Source organism: Acanthochromis polyacanthus, chromosome 11 (assembly GCF_021347895.1).
Source record: "Acanthochromis polyacanthus isolate Apoly-LR-REF ecotype Palm Island chromosome 11, KAUST_Apoly_ChrSc, whole genome shotgun sequence".
NCBI classification, from domain to species: Eukaryota; Metazoa; Chordata; class Actinopteri; family Pomacentridae; genus Acanthochromis; species Acanthochromis polyacanthus.
Window position 1 is genome coordinate 22,377,547 of NC_067123.1, and position 22,596 is coordinate 22,400,142.

At 40.4% G+C, this 22,596-nt stretch overlaps 3 protein-coding genes across 3 annotated transcripts; 1 reads left to right on the forward strand and 2 right to left on the reverse strand.

Moving 5' to 3' along the window:
* The first annotated feature begins 2,333 nt into the window (after positions 1–2,333).
* eif3i (eukaryotic translation initiation factor 3, subunit I) lies at positions 2,334–6,071 on the forward strand. Its single transcript, XM_022198439.2, has 11 exons — positions 2,334–2,476; positions 2,814–2,906; positions 3,004–3,091; positions 3,610–3,675; positions 3,837–3,986; positions 4,292–4,419; positions 4,560–4,670; positions 4,867–4,956; positions 5,078–5,151; positions 5,364–5,456; positions 5,563–6,071. The coding sequence occupies exons 1-11, from the start codon at positions 2,474–2,476 to the stop codon at positions 5,642–5,644; spliced, it is 978 nt and encodes a 325-aa protein (XP_022054131.1). The 5' UTR covers positions 2,334–2,473; the 3' UTR covers positions 5,645–6,071.
* A 226-nt stretch (positions 6,072–6,297) lies between these two features.
* hdac1 (histone deacetylase 1) lies at positions 6,298–15,268 on the reverse strand. The gene is made up of 12 exons (XM_022198438.2): positions 15,126–15,268; positions 14,055–14,167; positions 12,780–12,897; positions 12,601–12,675; positions 11,512–11,650; positions 10,585–10,726; positions 10,381–10,473; positions 10,161–10,269; positions 9,690–10,070; positions 8,758–8,913; positions 8,636–8,681; positions 6,298–7,211 (listed from the first exon to the last, which is right to left on the reverse strand). Exons 1-12 carry the CDS (start codon positions 15,172–15,174, stop codon positions 7,184–7,186), a joined length of 1,449 nt encoding a protein of 482 aa, XP_022054130.1. The 5' UTR covers positions 15,175–15,268; the 3' UTR covers positions 6,298–7,183.
* A 3,647-nt stretch (positions 15,269–18,915) lies between these two features.
* Positions 18,916–21,656, reverse strand: marcksl1b (MARCKS-like 1b). The gene is made up of 2 exons (XM_022198437.2): positions 21,328–21,656; positions 18,916–20,344 (listed from the first exon to the last, which is right to left on the reverse strand). Exons 1-2 carry the CDS (start codon positions 21,412–21,414, stop codon positions 19,784–19,786), a joined length of 648 nt encoding a protein of 215 aa, XP_022054129.2. The 5' UTR covers positions 21,415–21,656; the 3' UTR covers positions 18,916–19,783.
* Positions 21,657–22,596: the final 940 nt, after the last annotated feature.

Here is a 22,596-nt window from a genome sequence, read left to right on the forward strand (position 1 = left end):
GTAGTATAGCGTACCACTGCCAGTGGATTGCTTCCCCAAGCGAAGGAGTTCAAGTATCTCAGGATCTTGTTCACGAGTGATGGGAAAAGTGGAGCGAGAGATGGACAGGCGGATTGGTGCGGCGTCAGCAATCATGCAAGCGTTGTACCAGACCGTCGTGGTGAAGAGGGATCTCGATTTACCAGTCCATCTACGTTTCAACCCTTACCTATGGTCATGAGCTTTGGGTAGTGACCGAAAGAACAAGATCGCGGATACAAGCGGCCGAAATGAGCTTCCTCCGTAGGGTGGCTGAGATCAGCCTTAGAGATAGGGTGAGGAGCTCAGACATCCAGAGGGAGCTCGGAGTAGAGCCGCTGCTCCTTCGCAACGAAAGGAGCCAGTTGAGGTGGTTTGGCCATCTGATTCGGATGCCTCCAGGGAGACTTCCTTTGGAGGTTTTCCGAGCACGTCCGTCTGGGAAGAGACCCCGGAGTAGACCCAGAACTCGCTGGAGGGATTATATATCTTGTCTGGCCTGGGAACGCCTCGGGATCCCCCAGGAAGAGCTGGAAAGCGTTGCCGGGGGGAGGGACGTCTGGAACGACCTGCTTCGCCTGCTGCCTCCACGACCCGGCCCCGGATAAGTGGAAGAAAATGGATGGATGGATGGATGGATATATGGATATGGATGGATATAGTATAGCGTGTTGCCGAACAAATGTCATAGTATAGCATGTCACTCTAAAAATGTCATATTATAGCATGTCGTCCAACAAACGTCATAGTATCGTATGTCGTCGAAAAAAACGTCATAGTATATATGTCGCTCTAAAAACGTCATAGCATGTTGTCCAAAAAACATCTTATTATAGCATGTCATCCAAAAAACGTCATATTATAGCAGGTTGCTCGAAAAACATATTATAGCATGTCGTGAAAAACACATCACAAACGTCATAGTATTGCATGACGCTCAAAAAAACGTCATATTATCGCATCTTCTTCTTCTTTTCCTTTCGGCTTTTGCCTTCAGGGGTCGCCACAGCGAATCAATTGCCACCATCTAACCCTGTCCTCTGCATCCTCCTCTCCCACACCAACTACCTGCATGTCCTCTTTAACCACATCCATAAACCTCCTCTTTGGTCTTCCTCTAGGCCTCCTGCCTGGCAGTGGGAAACTCAGCATTCTTCTACCAATATATTCACTCTCTCTCCTCTGGACATGTCTGAACCATCTCAGTCTGGCCTCTCTGACTTTATCTCCAAAGCCTCTAACATGTGCTGTCCCTCTGATGTACTCATTCCTGATCCTATCCATCCTGGTCACTCCCAAAGAGAACCTCAGCATCTTCAGTTCTGCTACCTCCAGCTCTGCCTTCTGTCTTTTCCTCAGGGACACTGTCTCCAGACCAAACAACATGGCTCGTCTCACCACAGTTTTGTAAACCTTTCCTTTCATTTTAGCTGAAACTCTTCTATCACACATCACACCTGACACTTTTCTCCAGCCGTTCCAGCCTGCCTGTACACGCTTCTTCACCTCTTTTCCACACTCTCCATTGCTCTGGACTGTTGACCCTAAGTACTTAAAATCCTCCACCTTCTTGATCTCTTCTCCCTGTAACCTCACTCTTCCACTTGGGTCCCTCTCATTCACACACAGATACTCCGTCTTGCTGTGGCTAACCTTCATTCCTCTCCTTTCCAGAGCAAACCTCCACGCCTCTAGTTTCTCCTCCACCTGTTCCATGCTCTCACGACAGATCACAATGTCATCTGTAAACATCATAGTCCATGGAGACTCCTGTCTAACCTCGTCTGTCATCCTGTCCATCACCATAGCAAACAAGAAAGGGCTCAGAGCTGATCCCTGATGTAGTCCCACCTCCACCTTGAACTCTTCTGTCACAAAAAAACACCTTGTATTAAATTTTAATTTTTGTATTTTAAAATGAAAATCAAATATCCACTCATTTTTTTGTTTTTCAATACCTGTTTCAGAACGGAAAATCCAATTGCCAAAATATACACGGACCCTGAATCTATAAACTGATCGCATTTTAACAAATGTCAGTTAACAGATTACAGATGCCATTTAATTATCATCATTTCCAGATGTCACTTCCCTATGTGCTTACAGTGACCATATTGCACAGTTATACAGTATGTGCCTGAACTGATGTGGATGAAAATATTTTTAACTGCAGGCTGCATCAAGTTTAATGAGGTGCTATTGCAAAAACAAATTTTACATAAAAAAATGTCATGGTAAAACATTTGAAGGCTTTCGGCTCTTTCAATAGTATGTGTACTACATGTACTGACCGGTAGGGGTCGCACAGACACCATTTTGCTTTTTCACACAGGAAGTGTATCGTCGTCCTCTTCCGCTGGAGCTCCGACGCCTGATACACGAGTGTTCACTTTTTCTCTCTATACGGGAGGCGCAGTAAACATACTGGACCGACTGGTGACACGTAGTTGACAAAATGGTTAGTATATTTTGATAAGCGTTTTCTACGAGCAATGTTTTGAGCCGAATTATGGCCATTTTGTTGCTGCGAGTGTTAGCTACAGTTTATCTAGCGTATGAACCGGGGCTAACGCTAGCTTAGCTCTCATGTTAGCAAGACATTTTGGCTAATGGTAGCTGCGTGATGTTTTACCGGCCTCTTGTATAACTGGACAGATGATATTTTTGTCAAGATAAGGAAGCAAACACAACGTTAGATGCTATGTGTCACCACAGACTGTAGATCTAATATATTTCTCCTTTTAAACCTTTCTACCTTCGTAATTGTATACAAATAATTTCGCTGTTCTTCACAGAAACCCATCCTACTCCAGGGCCATGAGAGGTCCATCACTCAAATCAAGTACAACAGGGAAGGAGATCTGCTATTCTCTGTAGCCAAAGACACAGTGAGTCTATACTAATTCAGTTGATTAATTTAACATGCAAGTTTATTTGGAATCTTATGATTTATTTTGTTTATCTCTCGTTAATGTCCAATTTTAGGTCACCAACGTTTGGTACTCTGTGAACGGCGAGAGGCTTGGTACCTACAATGGACACACAGGAGCTGTGTGGTGTGTTGACTGTGACTGTATCCTTTATTAGGAAATATGCTTGGATATGAGATTTATTCTGAAGAAAATTAAAGGTTTTGTGAGCAATTACAACAGTAGACATGATCACTTTAAAGCAGAAGTTGCACCTCATTGCACTATTACACAAGTACCACCAAAATTTTGTTGTAGAAATGCAATGGCAACAAACATCCTTGATTCTTGATCTTTGATCCTTCTGCATATCATAAAGGCAATGAGTTTATTTGACAGAAATCTATGTTTGTTCCTGTTATTGTCACTATTTGATAAAAACAAAAATGTCTGTTATTCTTGAGCAGATGAAACCATAGGTAACACAAATAGTGTAAAAAATATTTTTTTGTTGTCCCTTTTCTAAATAAATCAGTACTTGTAATTCAGGCACTAATGATCCTTTAAATCTCTTGTGTGAAACTAACACTTCTGAGGGGGATCCTCTGGCGCTGTGATACTTCATCTGTACTGTGGTTGCTGATCATGTACAAGTGTGGTTCTTTAACATGTCGTCTCTCAGGGGACACTAAAAACGTATTAACAGGATCTGCAGATAACAGCTGTCGACTATGGGACTGTGAGACCGGTGAGTAAAAACAAGCTGTATAATAAACGGTGGCGCAGTTTTCTTGATGCCACATCCTGCAACTGGGCCGGTTAACTATGAGACTCCTTGTGTACATTTTTCTGCCTGCTGTTAATGAGTCCATTATCTTGTTAAGCCTGCATTGTGTCTTGTGTTCGCAGGTAAACAGCTGGCTCTACTCAACACCAATTCTGCTGTCAGGACATGCGGCTTTGACTTCAGCGGGAATATCATCATGTTCTCCACAGACAAACAGATGGGTTACCAGTGCTACCTGAACTTCTTTGACCTGAGAGATCCACAGCAGATAGGTACATACCACACATACTTGTTTTACCCAGCAGGCACAATGACCTTGAAAAAGGGCTAGCCATGGAATCACAATCGCCTTCTTATTATTGGTTTCTACTAGGTTATAACTCACAAGTGCCTTGGTTTTAAATTGTTACAAATAAAATTTTGCGCTTTACAAATATGTAATAAAGTGATTAAGTCATACATTACTGTTTATTTACATTTCATACATAATATTCACACTTTTGGCAAAAATGCTGCTCAGCAACATTGCAGTACCTGTCAGTGGTTTGACTAGGAAATCTCTCTTCCTGTCTTGCAGATGACAACCAGCCGTACCTGTCCGTGCCTTGCAGTGACCACAAGATTACTAGTGCTGTGTGGGGACCTCTGGGAGAGTTTGTCATTGCTGGACATGAGAATGGAGAGATCAATCAGTTCAGCGCCAAGGTTTGAAGCATTCAGTGCTGTTTTATAAACAAACCAGAATGGGGAAATGCCTCCTTGCCGGAGAATGTGTGTATAGTATGACAGTGACTGCTCCAACTCTTTAAAACTGGATGTTGGGACTGTGTTTTTTTTGTGGATAGTCCGGAGAGGTCCTGAAGAAGGCCAAGGAACACTCCAGGCAGATCAATGACATCCAGCCATCAGTGGATCTCACTATATTCATCAGTGCCTCCAAGGATAACACGGCAAAGGTAGGATCTTTAAACACAGCCACAATAACTCACTTTGTTGATATGTGGGTCACTAAAACCTTACTTCTCTTCCATGAAATTGGCTTATTGTCAGATTTTTGGCTTCATAACATGTCCTCAGTTCAGTCAGATTTGTCATTTAACTTTTGTTTGGTCTTTGCCACTGAGTGTTTGATGTCTTTCTTTTTCTTTGTAGTTGTTTGACTCCACTTCTCTGGACCACATCAAGACATTCAAAACAGAGAGACCTGTCAACTCTGCTGCCATCTCCCCCATTATGGATCATGTAAGAAATGGCACACAAAGCTGCGTGTACTGTTACAATGTGCACTTTGATTTGGCACTTTGCGACAGAAAACAGCATGTCCTTACTAACCTTAAGCACTTGTGTATGGGTTGTGATTCAGGTTGTGATGGGAGGTGGACAAGAAGCCATGGAGGTCACCACTACCTCCACCAGGATTGGCAAGTTTGAGGCTAGGTGAGCTAAAATGTGGCAGCTTGGTTGCAAGTTCCCCAGATTAAGTTCATCCTAATACTTAAAGCTCAGTGCTTTGAGTTTGTACTCGCCAGGAACCAAATTGTCACTTATTTGATATCAAATCACATGGAAAAACATTTAGATGACATCACTTGTATGAGTTACATTTTCAAGAATGTTTAATGCTAATCTGTCTTCTTTGCTATACCCAGGTTCTTCCATGCTGCCTACGAAGAGGAGTTTGGCAGGGTCAAAGGTCATTTCGGCCCAATCAACTGTGTGGCATTTCACCCTGATGGCAAGAGGTACAAGTTGGCCATACTTGTAATACCCTGCCCTAAAATGTAGTCTGTTTAACACTATTTAGTTGTCTCACCACTAACATTTTTCTCCTGATGTGGTTGTCTACAGTTACAGCAGTGGAGGAGAAGACGGATACGTAAGGATTCACTACTTTGACCCACAGTACTTTGACTTTGAACTAGAGGCGTAAACAGCCAGTCCCCTCAACCCCACAGCTTCAACTAACATCAGGCTCGGTCCAGTCTGGAAGGAGGAGTAACAGACAGTGTATTTACGATCAGCTCACCTCATCTCTCGTCTTTCCAGTGATTGAATTTAGCGTGTTTGCTTCTCACAGATTGCTTCAAAATAAAGGAAGAGAGGTCAGGAGAGGTTTGTGACTGCATCTTTGTGACAAGTGTGTTTTTTAAAGCAATTTTTCCAACATAATTTGGAAACTCTTGGTAACATCAGGAACAGCTGGATTTCAATTTTTGTACCCTGGATGTGCAAAGATTTTGCGACTGGACTTTAAATCCCATACTCCTGAATCCTTAAGTGTATTTAATTTGATAAGAGTTTGAATTATTGATGCATTTCTGTTTTGAAACCATTCCACCATAAAACTGCTTAATGGAGTTGTCTGTGTGATCTCTGCAACACTCTACCATTTAGTTAACATGAACTTGCTTACCAGAGATTTTTGTCTGTATAATCTTACGCACTGTAATAGTTAAGTTGAACCATTCTGTCTACTCACATGTGGGAAAGTATTTTAAACATCTACTGGACAGTTTAGAACTTTTCTCACATGTAGCCTACAAATGGCAGGTTTGGGTATCAAATTCACTCCTATGGCGAAAGTGGATCTGTTTTCTTTATTTTTTTTATAACAAAGTTATGATAATGCACATTTCACAAGGATAGAACTCCAAACAACCACATGTAGAGGGCCTCACTGGCTTACTCCACCTTTATGTATAATGGTACAAAATATCTAAAATAAGTCATTCACTCCCCAACAGAGGTTCACACTCACTCATCCATGAACATACAAACAATTCAGGAAGAAAATAAAAGGAAACATCATCTAGGAAGACGGCCTAAAGGGACTGACTGTATTCATGATTTAAAATAAGTTACTGAGCAGAGACGAGGGACTGTCTGGGCAAAGGCAGAACAACATGTACATGCTAAAGGCGACATCATTCTAAACATGCATTCACTGATGAATTCACACAGCAAGGCAAACAACAGTTTGTCTACTGCTGCTTATTCTAACAGTATCATAAATAGATGTTTAAAAACTAATAAAAGCCTTTTTTGCATGTCAGCACTTGACTTGTAAATCATCTACGTCTCTGCAGGTATTTTAGCTGCAGCCCCACATACAGGTGGAATTCTGAAATACCAGGATAGGAACAGTAATACTCTGGCTGGGATTTCTTCATAATAGAGCAGAACTGGTTCACGCAGCAGCTCAGAAGGATTTGTGGCATTTCTGTCAAACATTAAGTGCTAAGTGGGTGGGGCCTGAACCAACGATCATATATTCCGCTGTAGCTGTGCAACACCCACCCACTGAGCTTGGACACCAATGTAAGCAATGCAGCGTAAACCAGGTTTGCAGATAAGATCACATAATAAAACAGGAATTAAAAAAAGGTCCTATCATTGCAGTAGGAGAATACAGGAATCAGTGGGGCTTGAGGACGACAGTAACATAACCCATTCTTCCTTGTGCTGGACTTCAAGTTGTCTTCACCTCTTCTTTTGGTCTGAAACACAAACAGTTGAGTTGAAATACATCCTTTCAAATCAACAATTTATATTTTAATATCTAAACTTTTCACCTTTTACGTCAACAGCTGCATAACGGTTGCACAGAGGCAGAAATTGCAAATGCTCCTGGAGTTGAACTACAGATCTGAATCACTCTGAGGTGAACCAGTCAGCCCTAAAAGCTTACATTTGTTTAAAATGATATTTAAATCATTTCTAATATAATCCTCTCCTTTTCAAAAAATAATACATTTTATTTGAAGGCGCCTCTCTTGGCACTCAAGGACACCATACAAACATTTTCATTTATACACAATACACATTAAAAACAATACAAGAGAGTGTTTTGAGTTGGGGTTTGAAATGGGGGAATGAATCGATGTTTCTGAGTTGGGGTGGTAGTGAATTCCAGAGACAGTGATGGTGAAATGGGCTGAGGGGACAGACAGGTGAATAGAGGAAGAGGATCTGAGAGAACGGGAGGGAGTGGGAACATGGAGGTTGGACAGACGTGGTGGGAGCGAGGTTGTGGGGGGTGTTCAAAGTTAATAGGAAGATTTTGAATTGAATGCGGAACTGAACAGAGAGCCAGTGGAGCTGTTGGAGGACAGGAGTGATGTGGTGGATGGAGGCAGTTTGAGTGATGATACAGACAGATACATTCTGGACAAGCTTAAGTTTACGGAGGCATTTGTTAGGGAGGCCAAAGAGGAGAGAGTTACAGTAGTCTAGACGGGAAGTGATGATGCTGTGGACAAGGATGGTGGCGGTGTGGGGGTAGAGACGACTGATGTTTCATAGGTGAAAGTAGGCGGACCAGGTAATGTTACTGATGTGAGATTGAAAAGCTACGTAGAGTTATGTTGAGGATGACACCCAGACTCTTTTAAACCACAATCAAGTTAACTTCCCAAAGGCCCTTGAACTACTCATGTGTAATTTGCCATTCCATGAGGATAATCAAATTAAGCTTAAAATTGTATACTCTTTTAAATCAATATTACTTTATTCTACATGTATCTTAAAATAGTTACCAAAATACACAGATTACACTAGTTCCTGAAAAAAAAAAAAAAAGTGTGCTCCTTTGAGCAATTTGAAAGCCACAAGAGAGTTAGCTTCAACCAACAGTCATGTGACGAGATTTTTTGGTTTAACTGCAGGCTGTGTTCACACAGAGCAAAGTGGTATGTAAACAAATTTAAAGTGTAAGTAGCAAAATATCTGCAACCATGTTTTTTTCAGTACTGGTAATACTTGGAAAAAATGTTGCATATGCTGATTCTAATTGTCCTCAGTGTTTGGAAAAATAAGTAACCAAAGAAATCAGATGAAAGCATATTGAGCAGCTAATTGACCTGTTAGTCTGCAGACTACCGCCTGACTTGGACCACTGCATCACAACATTAGTGTTTCTTACCCTGAGGTATCCATCTTCTCTTCCTCCTTCTCTTCCTCTTTCACTTCTAGAAACCAAAGAAACATGCATCACTATAGTTTTTGACATTGTTAAATGCCACATTGTCTTGTGAAGAGTCTCACCTTTCTTCTCCTCTACTTCCTTCTCTTCTTCCTTCTTCACTCGTTTCGCCTTCTTGTGGTTTGCTGCATTTCTGCGTCCTCCACCCTGCCCTTCTGCCTCGTCCTCAGAGTCAGAAAACTCCTCCTCACAGGCTATCCTCTTGTCATGGGCCCGGACTGAAACACAAAACACACACAGTCCACATGGTCCATTAATTTCCCGTGACGCATTCGACTGTAAATCCACACCTTCCCTCCAGTTTGTGTGTAGTCGGTTTGTGTCAAAACACAGAATTCAGGAAATGTGTTGCTGCATAATCTAGGATTTTGTTCAGATTTTACGAGTTTACTCATCAAAACTATGTGGCTAATTTTTCTGAAGTTGTCAGATCTAGGAATTTCTGTAATTTAGCCCACAACATCTCATCTGGGAACCTGTTTTAAGGTTCAGTTGCTCCAGAAATCAAACTCCCACAGCCATGACATTTGGTGAGGACGCAGGATTGTTTCCAGCAGATCTAAATGAATGGATGTCTCCAGCAGAGTCCATGTTTTCTTTAAAAGATTTTCAAGAGAAGGTTGTATGAGGGCACCAGATATCCACGTTTCCTACCAAAAAGCTGTCTTTAGACTGACATCTCACCAATTTTTGAGACCTCCAATATTAGTGGAAAAAGATGTGTGGCAAGTAATATAAGCCAATGCATCAGGCAAGACTTATATTTGAGGGTAAAATTTCAAAAATCCCCCAGGTCTGAAAAATATTAAATTTTCAAAAATACTGCCAAAATATTTTACACAAGTTGGTTGTGGGTCTCAAATGTCATATTAGTAAACTCAAAAATCACAAAATCTGAGACGGTGGGACAACACTGACTATGTGAAATGACACGGACTGACCTCATTTCTTATAACATCTTGAAGAAAAATCAATTCTTGTAGAGGTTTCTTACTAGAGACTCGTTTGTCTGGGTCTTCCTCATCCTCGTCTCCACTGTCTGGGTGAGGAGCGTCCTCTGGGATCGCCTGTATCTGGACACCGGGGGCGTGTGGCAGCATACGGAGGTTTTCAAACAGACGCTGTTTGATCTTCTCCAAGTATTCGTTGGTGTTCTGGTTGGTCATGTTGGAGGGGCTGATGTGCAGCTTGAAATCCGGCCCAAAGTACTCAAAGTAATCGTTGTAGGGTAACTCATTTGGGATTGAGCAATCCAGGGCAACGGCGGTTTCGTAGGTCCAGCAACGGGCCACGTTGCGAATGGTGTAGCCTCCACCGCCCAGCATCAGCAGAGGGAGGTTGAAACTTTTGATGTACTCGACACACTTGGCATGACCTTGGAGCATCAACACATACACATGTTAAATGCTGAATATTGGAAGAGCAGCTATTAGTATTGTGCCTGGACTGTAAGGTTTGTTCACACCTTTAATGGTGAGGTTGAAGCAGCCCAGTCTGTCTCCAGAAAGTGAATCGGCTCCACACTGGAGAACCACAGCACTTGGCTGGTACATCTCCATGACTTTAGCCATGATCTAACACACAAACATAAACATTAAAGTATTAGTCAGAGAATGAGCCGGAATAGTTGTAGCTCTTTGTTCATTTTTTTATAAATTGTATTTCCATGATAAAAGAATACTTACAGGCTTGAAGATGGCTTCATAAGACTCATCATCAATGCCGTCTCTAAGAGGGTAGTTTACAGCATAGTACTTGCCCTTTCCTGCACCAATATCCTGTAACCATTGGAAACATCGTTGAATCATTGCTCACATATGTCCAACATACACAGATGATGTTTTAGATTAGAAAAAAATGGCAACAACTATTAGAACAGGAAAACTAACCCTCAGGTCTCCAGTGCCAGGGAAATACTCCCCATACTTGTGGAATGAAACAGTCATGACCCTGTCTGTGGTGTAGAAGGCCTCCTCCACACCATCACCATGGTGGATGTCAATGTCTATGTATAACACCCTCTGATGGTATCTACACAGGAAACAGAATTCAGTTCATGATATATTAACCCTCTAAACCCCAAAATTTGTCAGGTTCCAAAAGCACGTGTTTATTAATTAGCAAAATTACACTGTCAGATTTGACCACGTCTACGCTAAACATCATAATTCAGCAAGATCATTTTATTTTACATGTCTCATTTACAATTCTGCACACACACACATAATATATATATATATATATATACATATATATATATATAGCAAGCAGACAAAGCATCTGTTGTAAACAGATTCTGCAAAAATAAATTTAAAAAAACAATGCCCCAATGCAGCTGTGAATGACTCTACTGCAGAATGTAGAACCACCTGTGTACCCATTTTTCCCTCTGACTTTTGTAAAATAAATATATAACAAGTTATAATAAACATTATATTGAACTTTTGTTTTTTTTCTGAGGGTTATGATCCTGCACATGAAAAAATATGAACCCCAAAAAGGTAAGTGGAACCAAAACCTATGAAAACCGCATACATTTGTCATCTGCTCATCATAAGAACCGCCACGAGTGGCTTAAAATACATTTGACCACCTTCACAGCGAGGTGAAAATGCTGAGTCTGTCTTAAACTAAACAAATGTCCATGCAAAACAACACTGTCAGAAGAGTCTCTAAAAATCTTGTACTAAGAGATGCACTCCTTGTCATTGTAAAAAGGCGATCTGGTGTTCGGCATCAAAACTATTGTGAACATCAGACATAAACATCTATATCAGCACACTGAATAATGAAAACAACGGTGGTAAAACACTTACTTGAGCAGCTCTAGGATAGCCAAAACGATGTCATTGACATAGCAGAAACCAGAGGCTTCAGACTTCTTGGCGTGATGGAGTCCACCGGCCCAGTTGATGGCGATGTCGGTTTGCTGCTTGTTCAGCTTCACTGCTCCAGCTAGAGAAAAGTAAACACAAGCAGAATGCATCTGATGGGCATGCACTGACCTAAACGAGACTGCTTGATTAATACATTTCAAGTGTGTATAAAAACATTTTAAGTCTTAGAGCTCACACTTGCTATAAAACTTAAGTTCCATAGTACCGTGGTTGTGAGTTGTTTTTATGTTCAAGTTACTGTAAGACTGTCGACATGCTGCAACACTTAACAGTATTAATAAGAATCCTTTAGCAGGCTCTGTGTGCTCTTACTCTCACTAATACTAAATGGTTAACCCTTTAAGCTTCAGTCAATTCCAGCCGTTTTCAGTACAAAAAATCGCTAATATTCTATTTTTAAATAAAAAAATTACGAAAAATACAGGGAATATTGGACGGGCATCGCGAGGTGCATTTCCTTGAAAATGACCGATTCGGGGATTTTATACCAACTTCAGGACATGTTTTGGATAAAATAGTTTACTGGCTTGTGTCATCTGGATGTAAAAGGTTGGATTATGGCCGTTTTTTTGGGAATCTTTTTTTTTGTGTGTAATAATAAACCCGGAAATGTGAGTCGCGCTGTGTGCGTTGAAGCCGTGTATAGAGAACGGATGGATGAATATTCGTTTTTGTCGCACAAATGTGTTTTTCTCACCCGCTGTGGTAATCACATCTGAAAGTGGTTTATACCGGCGGATTCATGAGAACCTAAGCTTTCCATCGGTGTATAGTGTTTGTATAATCGTGTTTGCAGCCGTCGGACATTCTTGAAATTCCTATGCAAATTAGTAGGTGTACCGCCGGCGGTACACTGAAGCTTAAGGGGTGAAAAATATGATCCTTTAACGTTGTCCAAGGCACAAGATGATGACTCTTAACTATAAAGTTGTTCACAAAGTCATGCATGTTCCTTAAGTATGAGAACAGTGTGCAAGGATCATGTGGTGTGTGGTTGAAACAACTTACCCACAGAGCCACCTGTTGAGAGCTGGCAAAACTCAAACAGACCATCAAACACTGGACAGTCCTCTCCGACATTAACTGTGTAAAAAAATAAAGAGAGAGAGAACAAGACAGATAATTTTAATAGAACTGAACATGAAGAACGTGTGATCGTACTGTACACAAGACAACACAACACTCACATCTCTGCATTTGTTTGCTGTACTCGGACATGTTGTCTGGTCGGATTGACCTCAGGAACTTAATGTAATCATCACTGTGGTATTTTGTCATCTCTTCACCACTGGCTTTGTGTGGTCTCTGAAATCACACAGAAAGATAATGATTCAGAAAGTCAGGGCTGGCACTTTTCCACCTATCAGTAACTGGGTGTGATCAAAGTCGTAGCTAGGATGTGTTGCCAAGTCTATAGGAGCAGGATTAACCCAATATTTTAATGACATATAGGTAATGCAGTTGTGCCACTTTACTCATTTCAGAGAGCTGATGAAATATGAAACTGACAGTCACAAACTATTGACAATTAAACCCGTATTCTCAATCAACAACTAACTGTCAAGTTCTCTCAGTGGAATTCATACCTTTGAATTCATGTTTATATTAGAAAATTGTAAATAATTAATTTGTAGGCTTCCATTCGTGTGACTTCACATGGCTTATTTCACTAATTTCATAACAATCTGGTTAAAATATAACACTGTTGGCTTCAACACAGATATTTAGGAAATATTTTACAACATAACAAAAATAATGCTGACCTGAAAACATTTTTTTGGTCACAAAGCAAATGAAAATACAAAGGACACTTTTAAATATGGAATATCTGCTAGTCTGAGGTCAGTCAAAACCCTCTAAATGTAGACTCTCAAATTCGAATATTTTCAAGCTTTCTTCCTACTCTATGACAGTGAACTGATTATAACTGGGATGTGAACAAAACAAGATATTTAATGGGGTCAACTAAGCCTTTGGAAAACACTGACTGACTATTTAACATTGAATTTTTCTAACATGTTATGGACAAAACAACTAACTGATAAAACAATCGACACATTAATCAACCACGAAAATAATCACCCTGGTTTCCTATAAGCTTGACAATTCCTGACTGATTTCTCATCAAGAAAGTTTGCTTTATGCTTATCACTGAATCAGATAAGCATAATGACCACCTAACTCATGTGATCTCATAACAAAATGTAAAAAAACATGCACGTGATTAATCAGTGTAAGCTGCAAACACAAAACAATTTACATACCAATTTACCTTGTATATATTTAAATGTGTGCAATTTATAAGCACTGAACAGAAACCCCAGATTGAAAATGTTCTCTCTATATATATTTTTTTGACAGCTTTCTCCTCAAATAAAGACAATGCCAACTGTGAGATGATCTAATAACATTTAAGGTGTATGCATCTACAATTTTAGCAGGGTCCAAGTGGAATAACTCACATAAATCTCCATTTTCCTGTATAGTCCATAGTTGAGGAGGAGGTTGTGTGTCATGCGGATCCTGTGGGGTTTCATAGGGTGGCCTTGGCCATAGTAGTAGTTTCCCACATCACCTATGGAAGAAACCAACATTAAAACACGTTCAAGATCAGAAAAAGGTATACTGATGTAGCTTGGCTCTCCTGTGTGATAATATCTTCAATAACAATGTGCCCTGTTATTATCAAATGGTATATACATTGGAGCAAACAAAGATAGAGAATTTTATGAATCAGTATGAATCTGTTTTTAAGCCAGATTCAACAAACCCATAATGAACATTACATTGTGGAGGCATAAATGAACTGATATCAAACCCTGGCACGATCAATGTGTCTGTCATACAGCTTTAATTAGCTTTAATTACTTCCTCAACTAAGGCTTATATGCGATAACTACAGATACTAAATGGGCAGATGTTTTAGCACGAGTCCAGTGTGGTCATTTAATTTTACATCAAGACAGCTTGTAACTTCCAACGCTTGTAATTATACATCTAACATTCATTCATCTGAACAGCAATTACGCATAACTGAACGACACTTATTTCTACGGATTCATTTAGCCAAATAATACTAATCAAACTGAAAGCCGGTGCATCAATCTTGTCAGGTCGGAAGTTGTTAGCAAGTTGGAGGATCACTGATGTGATTAGCGCCGGTAGCTTCACGGCTTCTCTTTGCTCCCACAAAGACCATATTAGCTCACATGCAGTCCTTGTTATTCTCTACAATGCTATTTTAAATAAAGGAAACTAAAACGGTTATTGAATAATTCGAAATGCGGAATAAAACCAGATTATTTACAGCATGCAGTCGAAAGCTAGCAGCTAACCAACCATTCCATGTAGCTAAAACAAGCTAGTTAGCCAACCGAGCAAGCTAATGTTAGCTTGCTATACCGGCTAGATAGCCTGGTCGTATGGCACACTTTTTAAAAAGAGAAATACAAATGAAAATCCCTAAACATTTACACGCCTCCGCGGCCGCTTCAATAATTAGAGAAACCAAGGTGCAAAAGTTGAATATTTACCGTCATAGTAATAGCAAACTTTTTTCTTTGTTCCTTGAGACAGCGCCATTTTACACCAATTACCCCTCAGAGCTCACCGGCTTCTGTCTTGCACCAGGGAGCTCGCGCTGAGCTCTCGTCAGCCAATCACAGAAGCGCAGCCGCCCGCCTGGGAGGCGCCGGTGAACGAACCGAAGACCACCGAGACTGACTGCAGCCTCAGCCTGGCAGACGAGTGTGTCTAGACTGCTGACTGTATGTACAGATCTGGACCATAGAACACAACAGGGGCCTGATACTCAGCTCAATAGCTGTTTAATGTTTATCATCAAGCTTCAGATAAGTAATTAATTTCATTAACCTTCATGTCAGCTACAGAAGGTTGACACAGTGGCTTTAGATCATCCATCTCCATGTATTACTTCTTTGTACTTGAGTAACCATTGTTCAGTTATATCTTTTTGTCTTAATTAGACAATGACAGTTGTCTGTGTTAAATTAGGCAATTTTTTTGGTTTGAATTCTTGTGTGCTATCTATCCATCTATCTATCTATCTATCTATCTATCTATCTATCTATCTATCTATCTATCTATCTATCTATCTATCTATCTATCTATCTATCTATCTATCTATCTATTTGTCTTTTTTTATCTTGGACATTTGGAGTTTCTGGTTTACTTTCGCAAATATATATTCCTACATTTATTTTATTTGTATATGTCATGAGAACAGTTCATCTTTTATATGTATGTATATATAAAACAAAACTGTGTCCTAGAGTGAAGGACCACTTTTCAAAAGATGTTTTTTAACAGAGCAACATCTTGAAGTAGATGCATCTTGTGTCGGTCAATGTATTTTGTCTTATGCTGGATATTGCATAAGATGTTAACATGCATTTCTTTTAAAACATAGCTATAAATTCTATTTTTAATATTCGTTTCCTTTATCATACTGTAGTGTGCACTGATAGTGATTTAAAGGTTTACATCCTGTCTCTTAAACTTCACTGAAGCAGGTTAGAAAACAGACAATGGGGATCAGCGTGGTGGTGTTCCACATAATCACCAGCAGGTTGCAGTACAAGCTCATTCGTGTTTCACTAACTTCCAAATCTCTGCAGACCCTGTCTCTGCTGAATGAGAAATGCAGCACTTCTGAAGTGATCAGTGACAGAATCTCACATACAGTGCAAACAAAGCAGTGATATACAGAAAAAAACAAAACAGTGCACAAGTGAACTGTATGTGGAGCAGTTATTTATAATAATCCACAGCTCACTATATCATCCGCGTATCTTCAGAGTGAGAGCATGTGGATGATTTCGCACAGTTTAGACCGGCCTTGTGATGATCTGGCTTCCAATTTCAAGTCTATTAATAAAAACAAAAAAATCTTCTGTTTGAGGGTAACAGATGCATCTGATACAAGAGCCAAAGAGCTGTATCAAGTGGGAGCTTCAGCTTTGGTTAAATAATTCATAATTGTTTGAAGACTGGATCCAAATGTAGCTCAGATCTCAACTCATCATATCACCATGTGAACTAGGTCAGTTCACCCAGAGCAGGGCTGCTGTGTTCGGTTAGCCATTTTCAGGAGGCTGCTCGCCTCCAAATGGAGGGAAGAGTGTGGACGTGGAGGGGAGGAGGCAGAGGTAATGGTGCTGATCTCAGGGCCAGGGGACTAATAGAGGGCCAGGGGTCAGTGGAACTAACATTGGAGTGTTAAAGTGTTCAATTATCTCTAAACCAATCAGCCAAAAGTGAGTGGGTGCTAAATAGGAAATCACAGATTATGACTCGTCTGACATGTCAAGTAAGTGCAATGTGTAACAAATTGTTCCCATCCATCCATCCATTATCTATACAAATATATATAAAATCCTCATTCGGTGGAGTCTATCCAGCTGACTTTGGGTGAAGGCAGGGACAAGTCTATCACAGGACTACATATACAGACAAACAGTCACACTCACATTCACACCTACGGACAATGTAGAGCTACCAGTTAACCTCAGCATGTTTTTGGACTGTGGGAGGAAGCTGGAGTATCCGAAGAAAACTCACACATGTACAGGGAGAACATGCAAACTCCATGCAGAAAGATCCTCGGAAGATAGGAAGGCAGGCACGCGAACCAGGGATCAAGCTGCAAGTGAAAGTGCTAACCGCTGAGCCACTTTGCAGCCCCAAATTGTTCCCTCACTTATTATTAAAATATTGGACTTTCAGAGTGACTGATCAACATAGCAGTAAAAGTGTTGTCTATTTTGTGTTTGTTTCCAGCTTAATTGTTTTTCAAAACCATTACTTCAGGCCCCAGATGACAAGTTTCAAGAAACATAACACACTTGCATCATTTTTGTATTGAAAAGTGAATAAAATCCTAGAAATGCATACTAAAATTTACTTTTTAACTACCTGTAATATCGTGTACCAGCTGCTTTTCCATACCTCACAGTACGACTCTGGCTCTCTACAGTTCTTTACATACCACTGTGGGGTTAAAGCTGAGTGATTATCAGTCTAATAATGGCTACTAATTAAATGAATGAGTAGAGTAAAATATTATTGATGTGGAAGTTTGAACTGTTCAGACTTACTGTGTCACAGCAGACACAAATATAGCACTAATAAACGTTATTACTCCCACTCTACTGCTTGGGTTTCTCACAGTGTATTATAATCACCTGGGGGTGAAATCATTTGCTGCCACAGCTCTTTCTTCATGGAAATGACTGACGTATTAAAGCAAAAAAAAAAAAAAAATGTAGGTTTTGCTGACTGACAGCACCTGTAGCCACAGGTACTATTATGAGATAATAGTAAATGTAGCAGAAATAGAAAAATGATTTCAATGTGAGTTATACAGAAAACACTGTTCACATCAGATCAGGAAATACTATAGCAGGAAATGTGTTGAACTGTCAAAGAGTGTCTTTTTTCTTTATGAATTCGGCAAAATTATCAAAATTTCCAGTCGTGTAAAGCAAACTTAGTCAAGTTCTGTACTTACACACACTTTCAAGGTGCTTGTACTCAATTTAATGCTACTTTCTACTTTGGATTCAATACGTTCCAATGGACTTTTTACTCCACTACATTTGTCTGAGGTACCTTACAGCAGACTATCAGAATATAATGAATGATTTCTAATGAACTGTTCTACATTTGACAGTGTTTAAAAATGAGTAAAATCAGCTCAGTCAAATGCAATAAATGTTGCTTGCGCGTTCATGGATCAGCAATAATAATCCAACAGTATATGACGTAAAAATAGATCACCGACTGATCCCATTTTGTGCCAAGTGTTTCTACTTTATGTACATTTTGCTGATTATATTTACATACATTTACTTCATTAAGGTTTGGAATTACTTTTTCTTGGAACTAAGTATTTCAAAGTTATGCTATTGCTACTTTTACTTTAGATGATGGTTATTTCATCTTTCAGAAGTGTTGTAGTTTCACTTTAAACTGGGTTTTGAGGTCAAACATGAAAGGGAATAGCACAGTTGCTCCAATTGTTTAATCTTTGTACTTCCCTTTGTCTGATATGCAGCCATAAATGTAATAACAAAAATCTAAAATATCAGTCAGTGGAGCAGCCTTTAAAGTATGTTTTTTTCCATTTTCAATCTGTGCAAAAACTGGACAGATTCTCATTCTTGCTGTCCTTCTACAAGGCTACTATTAGTGCTATAAAAACTTTGCATATGCAAACAGGCTCCACATCTTCTTACTGAAAAGTGCTACTTTGTAACAACTAATGTAATGCATGATGGAAATAACCGTAAAGACACATAAACAGGCAGGTAACCAACATTTATTTACCATTATCAACTTTACAATAAAACCAGGAACATCTGTCAACATTAGCAAAATAAAGAACAGAAATCAATCCAATGTATTTACAGAGACAAAGCAGATTCAGGCTCACACACGACAGATAAACAACTCTGCTTCATATCAAACCGCAACAGTGGACATAGCAAGCTTAAGTGTTCTTTTTTTCATAGTAAGGTAAAAATCAAAATTGTCTATTTTTTTTTCTTTAAACAAACAAGACATAGCTTCTCAATCTTTAAGATGGTTCTCTATAATACACCACAAAATACTTCAAATTTGGGTTAAAATATAGGAATGTAAAAAGTTGGCGAGTCTCTTAATTTTCTGATTTCATGTTTGTTTTTTTTTCTATTTAACAGTCATTTCAAGTGGTGGTGGTGTCCTAGTATCTTATCTAGCATCTTTCCTTCAGCAAGGAGGCATCTTGATCTGTAGATTTTTAGGGAAAAGATGCTTCGACTCCATCCTTCTGCATTCATCCTTCATCCATCTATACTTCAGGGTGTCATTAGCTGGCGTTCTAGCCGATAAAATCCATTTTCCACATAGCGACCAACCCACAGCCTCAAACTCAGTCCAGGTCCAGATGTCGAGCAGTAACCAGGGAAGTGATCTAGTGAATCTAGTCTGTCGTCTTGTTATCATGACGAAAAGTGGCACGTCGAAGGAGTCTCTCACATACATGTGTATATATTTACATATACATATATCCATATACATATGTATACATATACACATATATATATAAATATATATATATATACTCTTAAATTTTCTCTCTCTCTCTTGAAAAACAGTTCACCCAGTTCATTGTGAGCAAAAGGTACAATCACTCCTTCTTTTCAGAGGGAGCGGGGGTCGAGCTGCTCTCCTCTGTTGGTTTCGTGGCCTCAGGGGCCGGAGCAGCAGCTGCCTCTTTGGCCTCCTCCTTGGGGGCCTCCTCTTTAGCCGGCCCCTCCTCTGCCTTTGGAGCCTCGGCCGGAGCGGCAGCGGCAGCAGCAGCTTCCTCCTTCACCTCCTCCTTCTTCTCCTCCGCAGGAGCAGCAGCTCCATTCTCAGCGGGTTTCTCCTCAGAGGGGGCGGCGGTGGCGGCGGTGGCGGCCGCTTCCTCTTTCACAGCCTCGCTCTTCTTGCTCTTCTTCAGGTTCAGTTTGAAGTTGAAGGACTTCTTCAGGGAGAACTTCTTCTTCTTCTTCTTGGGGGTTTCCTTGGCCGCAGCCTCGCCTTCAGGTTTGGCAGCCTCTCCATCTGCAGCAGGTGCTGGCTCAATAGCGTCACCTCCTGCGCCGGCTTCGGGCTCCTTGGCTGCCTCGGCTGAGCCATTGGTAGCAGCAGCATCCCCGTCAGGCTTTGCAGAGACATCGCCATTGGTTTTCACGTGTCCGTTCTCCTGGAAGAAAGGTCAAAAGATAAAAATGTCAGACAACTTGTCTGTTTGCATGGTTTGAATGCTTTTACTTTCAAAACATCTCTGAACATGCATAAAAAGCGAAGAAAAACTATTTCTGCTGTGTATTTCTCATTTCTTTTCAGAGGATCGTTGTGCTCATCAATTAACCACCGTGTCGCCTGGCTCAGAGGCGACGCCTTGCAGTACTCTAATCAGCCGATAGGCGGCGGTAGCTGCCCACAGACCGCCTGAGGTACCAGACAGACAGGCTCAACAAAGACCAGGCTGGAGCCCATCGATGAGAATAAAAACACACCAATTTAGTTGATTTCTCTCGGAAAAAAGACAGAAACACTAATATTTAAAGATGTGACTTAATTTAGTAGAAGTCAAATAATAAAAGTCATTCAGAAATCAATTTACATTTTTATTACTTGATGACTGTGTGGGTAATTTACCTTCATAATACTCTATTAATGGTTACACGCATCTCATCGACGACTAAATATGACTCATTTGACTTAAATTGAATTTTGGAAAGTCCCAGTCCGCAGCAGAGGTGTCCAGACGACAGGCGGCTTGTTTTTAAGCAGGGAGGAGTATAGTAGACTGCCTACGTGCGCCCAGGCTGCCCCCCTCCCCCTTTACGCCTGGCAATATCCAACACGTTGTGCGGGTTTGGGGTTAAACCTCCATCAGAAATAAACACACACTCGCTTTAAACTTGGACAACACACATAAATAACTTCACCTCACCGACTAATGTGTGACTTTTCGGGATCCACTGTGAGCAGCTCCCCCTCAGAGGCGATGCTCAAAGCCCCACCTGACTTCCAAATGTCCTCACATCCAGGTTTAATCAATTCAACGTCGACTAAATTAGCTAAACGCGAGTTTTCATGAGAGAAAACCAACTTTTATTCCTTTCTACTAGTCTCCTCCGTTATTAAAACCCCTACAGAGAGCCAGCAGGGTGTAATTACCTGCCCGTTGGTCTTGACAGTCGCAGCATCGGCGGAAGCAGCGTTCGCCTCCGCGGCCACCTCTCCCTTGGATGACTGGGATCCCATTGTCTTCGGTGAGTTGCGGTGTCTTCTAAAGCAAATTAAAAAGAAAAACTAAAAAAGAGTGGGTTTTAAGTTAATCCAACCCCAGGGCGAGTTACGTATCCAGCGGTGAAACGAGGAAAAGTGTTAGGTTAATTTTTTGTCTTCAAACGGTTGCTACGTCCCCTTGGTCGGTCCAGTGGTCTGACTTGTCACCCTGCTAGAGAGAGACCCTCTAAACTCAGCTTGCTCAACGCATCGCTTCAACATACAGCAGGTTCAAGGCGGGGGCGGGGCCTGCCGGTTTACGACCAATCAGCGCCTCCTCCCGTCCGCTCTGGCCAATCCCCTCTCACCCCCCTAATTGTCCCCGCCCCTCCAGAAGACCCCCAGCAGCGAAATCAATTCAGCTCAACTAAATCCAGCTTTTTATAGGCATGAAACTACAAAAACAACGCTGACACGGCATAAAGATAAAAGTAAGAACCCATTTACCGGTGAAATAATTTGTTCTCTTTTTTAATTGCAGTTTGTTGGAACTTTATGTGTGAGTTTATTTACCTTTTTGGTGTGATGCTTGATTATCCACTAAAAAGACAAGATAAGGAATATGTAACAAACTTCTTACTAGTGAGAGTTGACTATAATAGGAGAAGAATGAGGTACAGTACTGATTAGTTATTACAGCATTTGTGTGTGGAAGTGTATGTAGAAGCTGCAATCACCGCGGACCTGTCACACTCCCTTACAACCTCAAGTTAGCTTATACCAAGAAATCTGCAGTGGAAATAGATGTACCAGCTTTAAAACTAGGTTTGTTTTCTTTCTAACTTTATTCACTGCAGTGGTTCATTTACACAACATCCGGGTACATCCATACCCTGTCAACAAATAGCAATAGTTTCCACTAGAGGTGCAGCTAATGTTACTTTCATTGTAAATTTATGTATAGATTATGGTCTCATTTAATTGTGTTTTTTTTTAATCTTTGAAATTGGTTAAACCTCCTATAAACTGCCTTTTTGAAATCTCAAGTTAATGTATTTCCACTGCTTGTTCTGGTCAGCCAGCACCATAAATAATATACATTCTATTGTCAAAGAAAAAAATTACAATCAAATTGTGCTATAATTTCTTTTTTTTTTTTAACAGGTTTAATTATTTTATTATAGAAGGCAACTCTATATCAACAACTATTTTCATTTT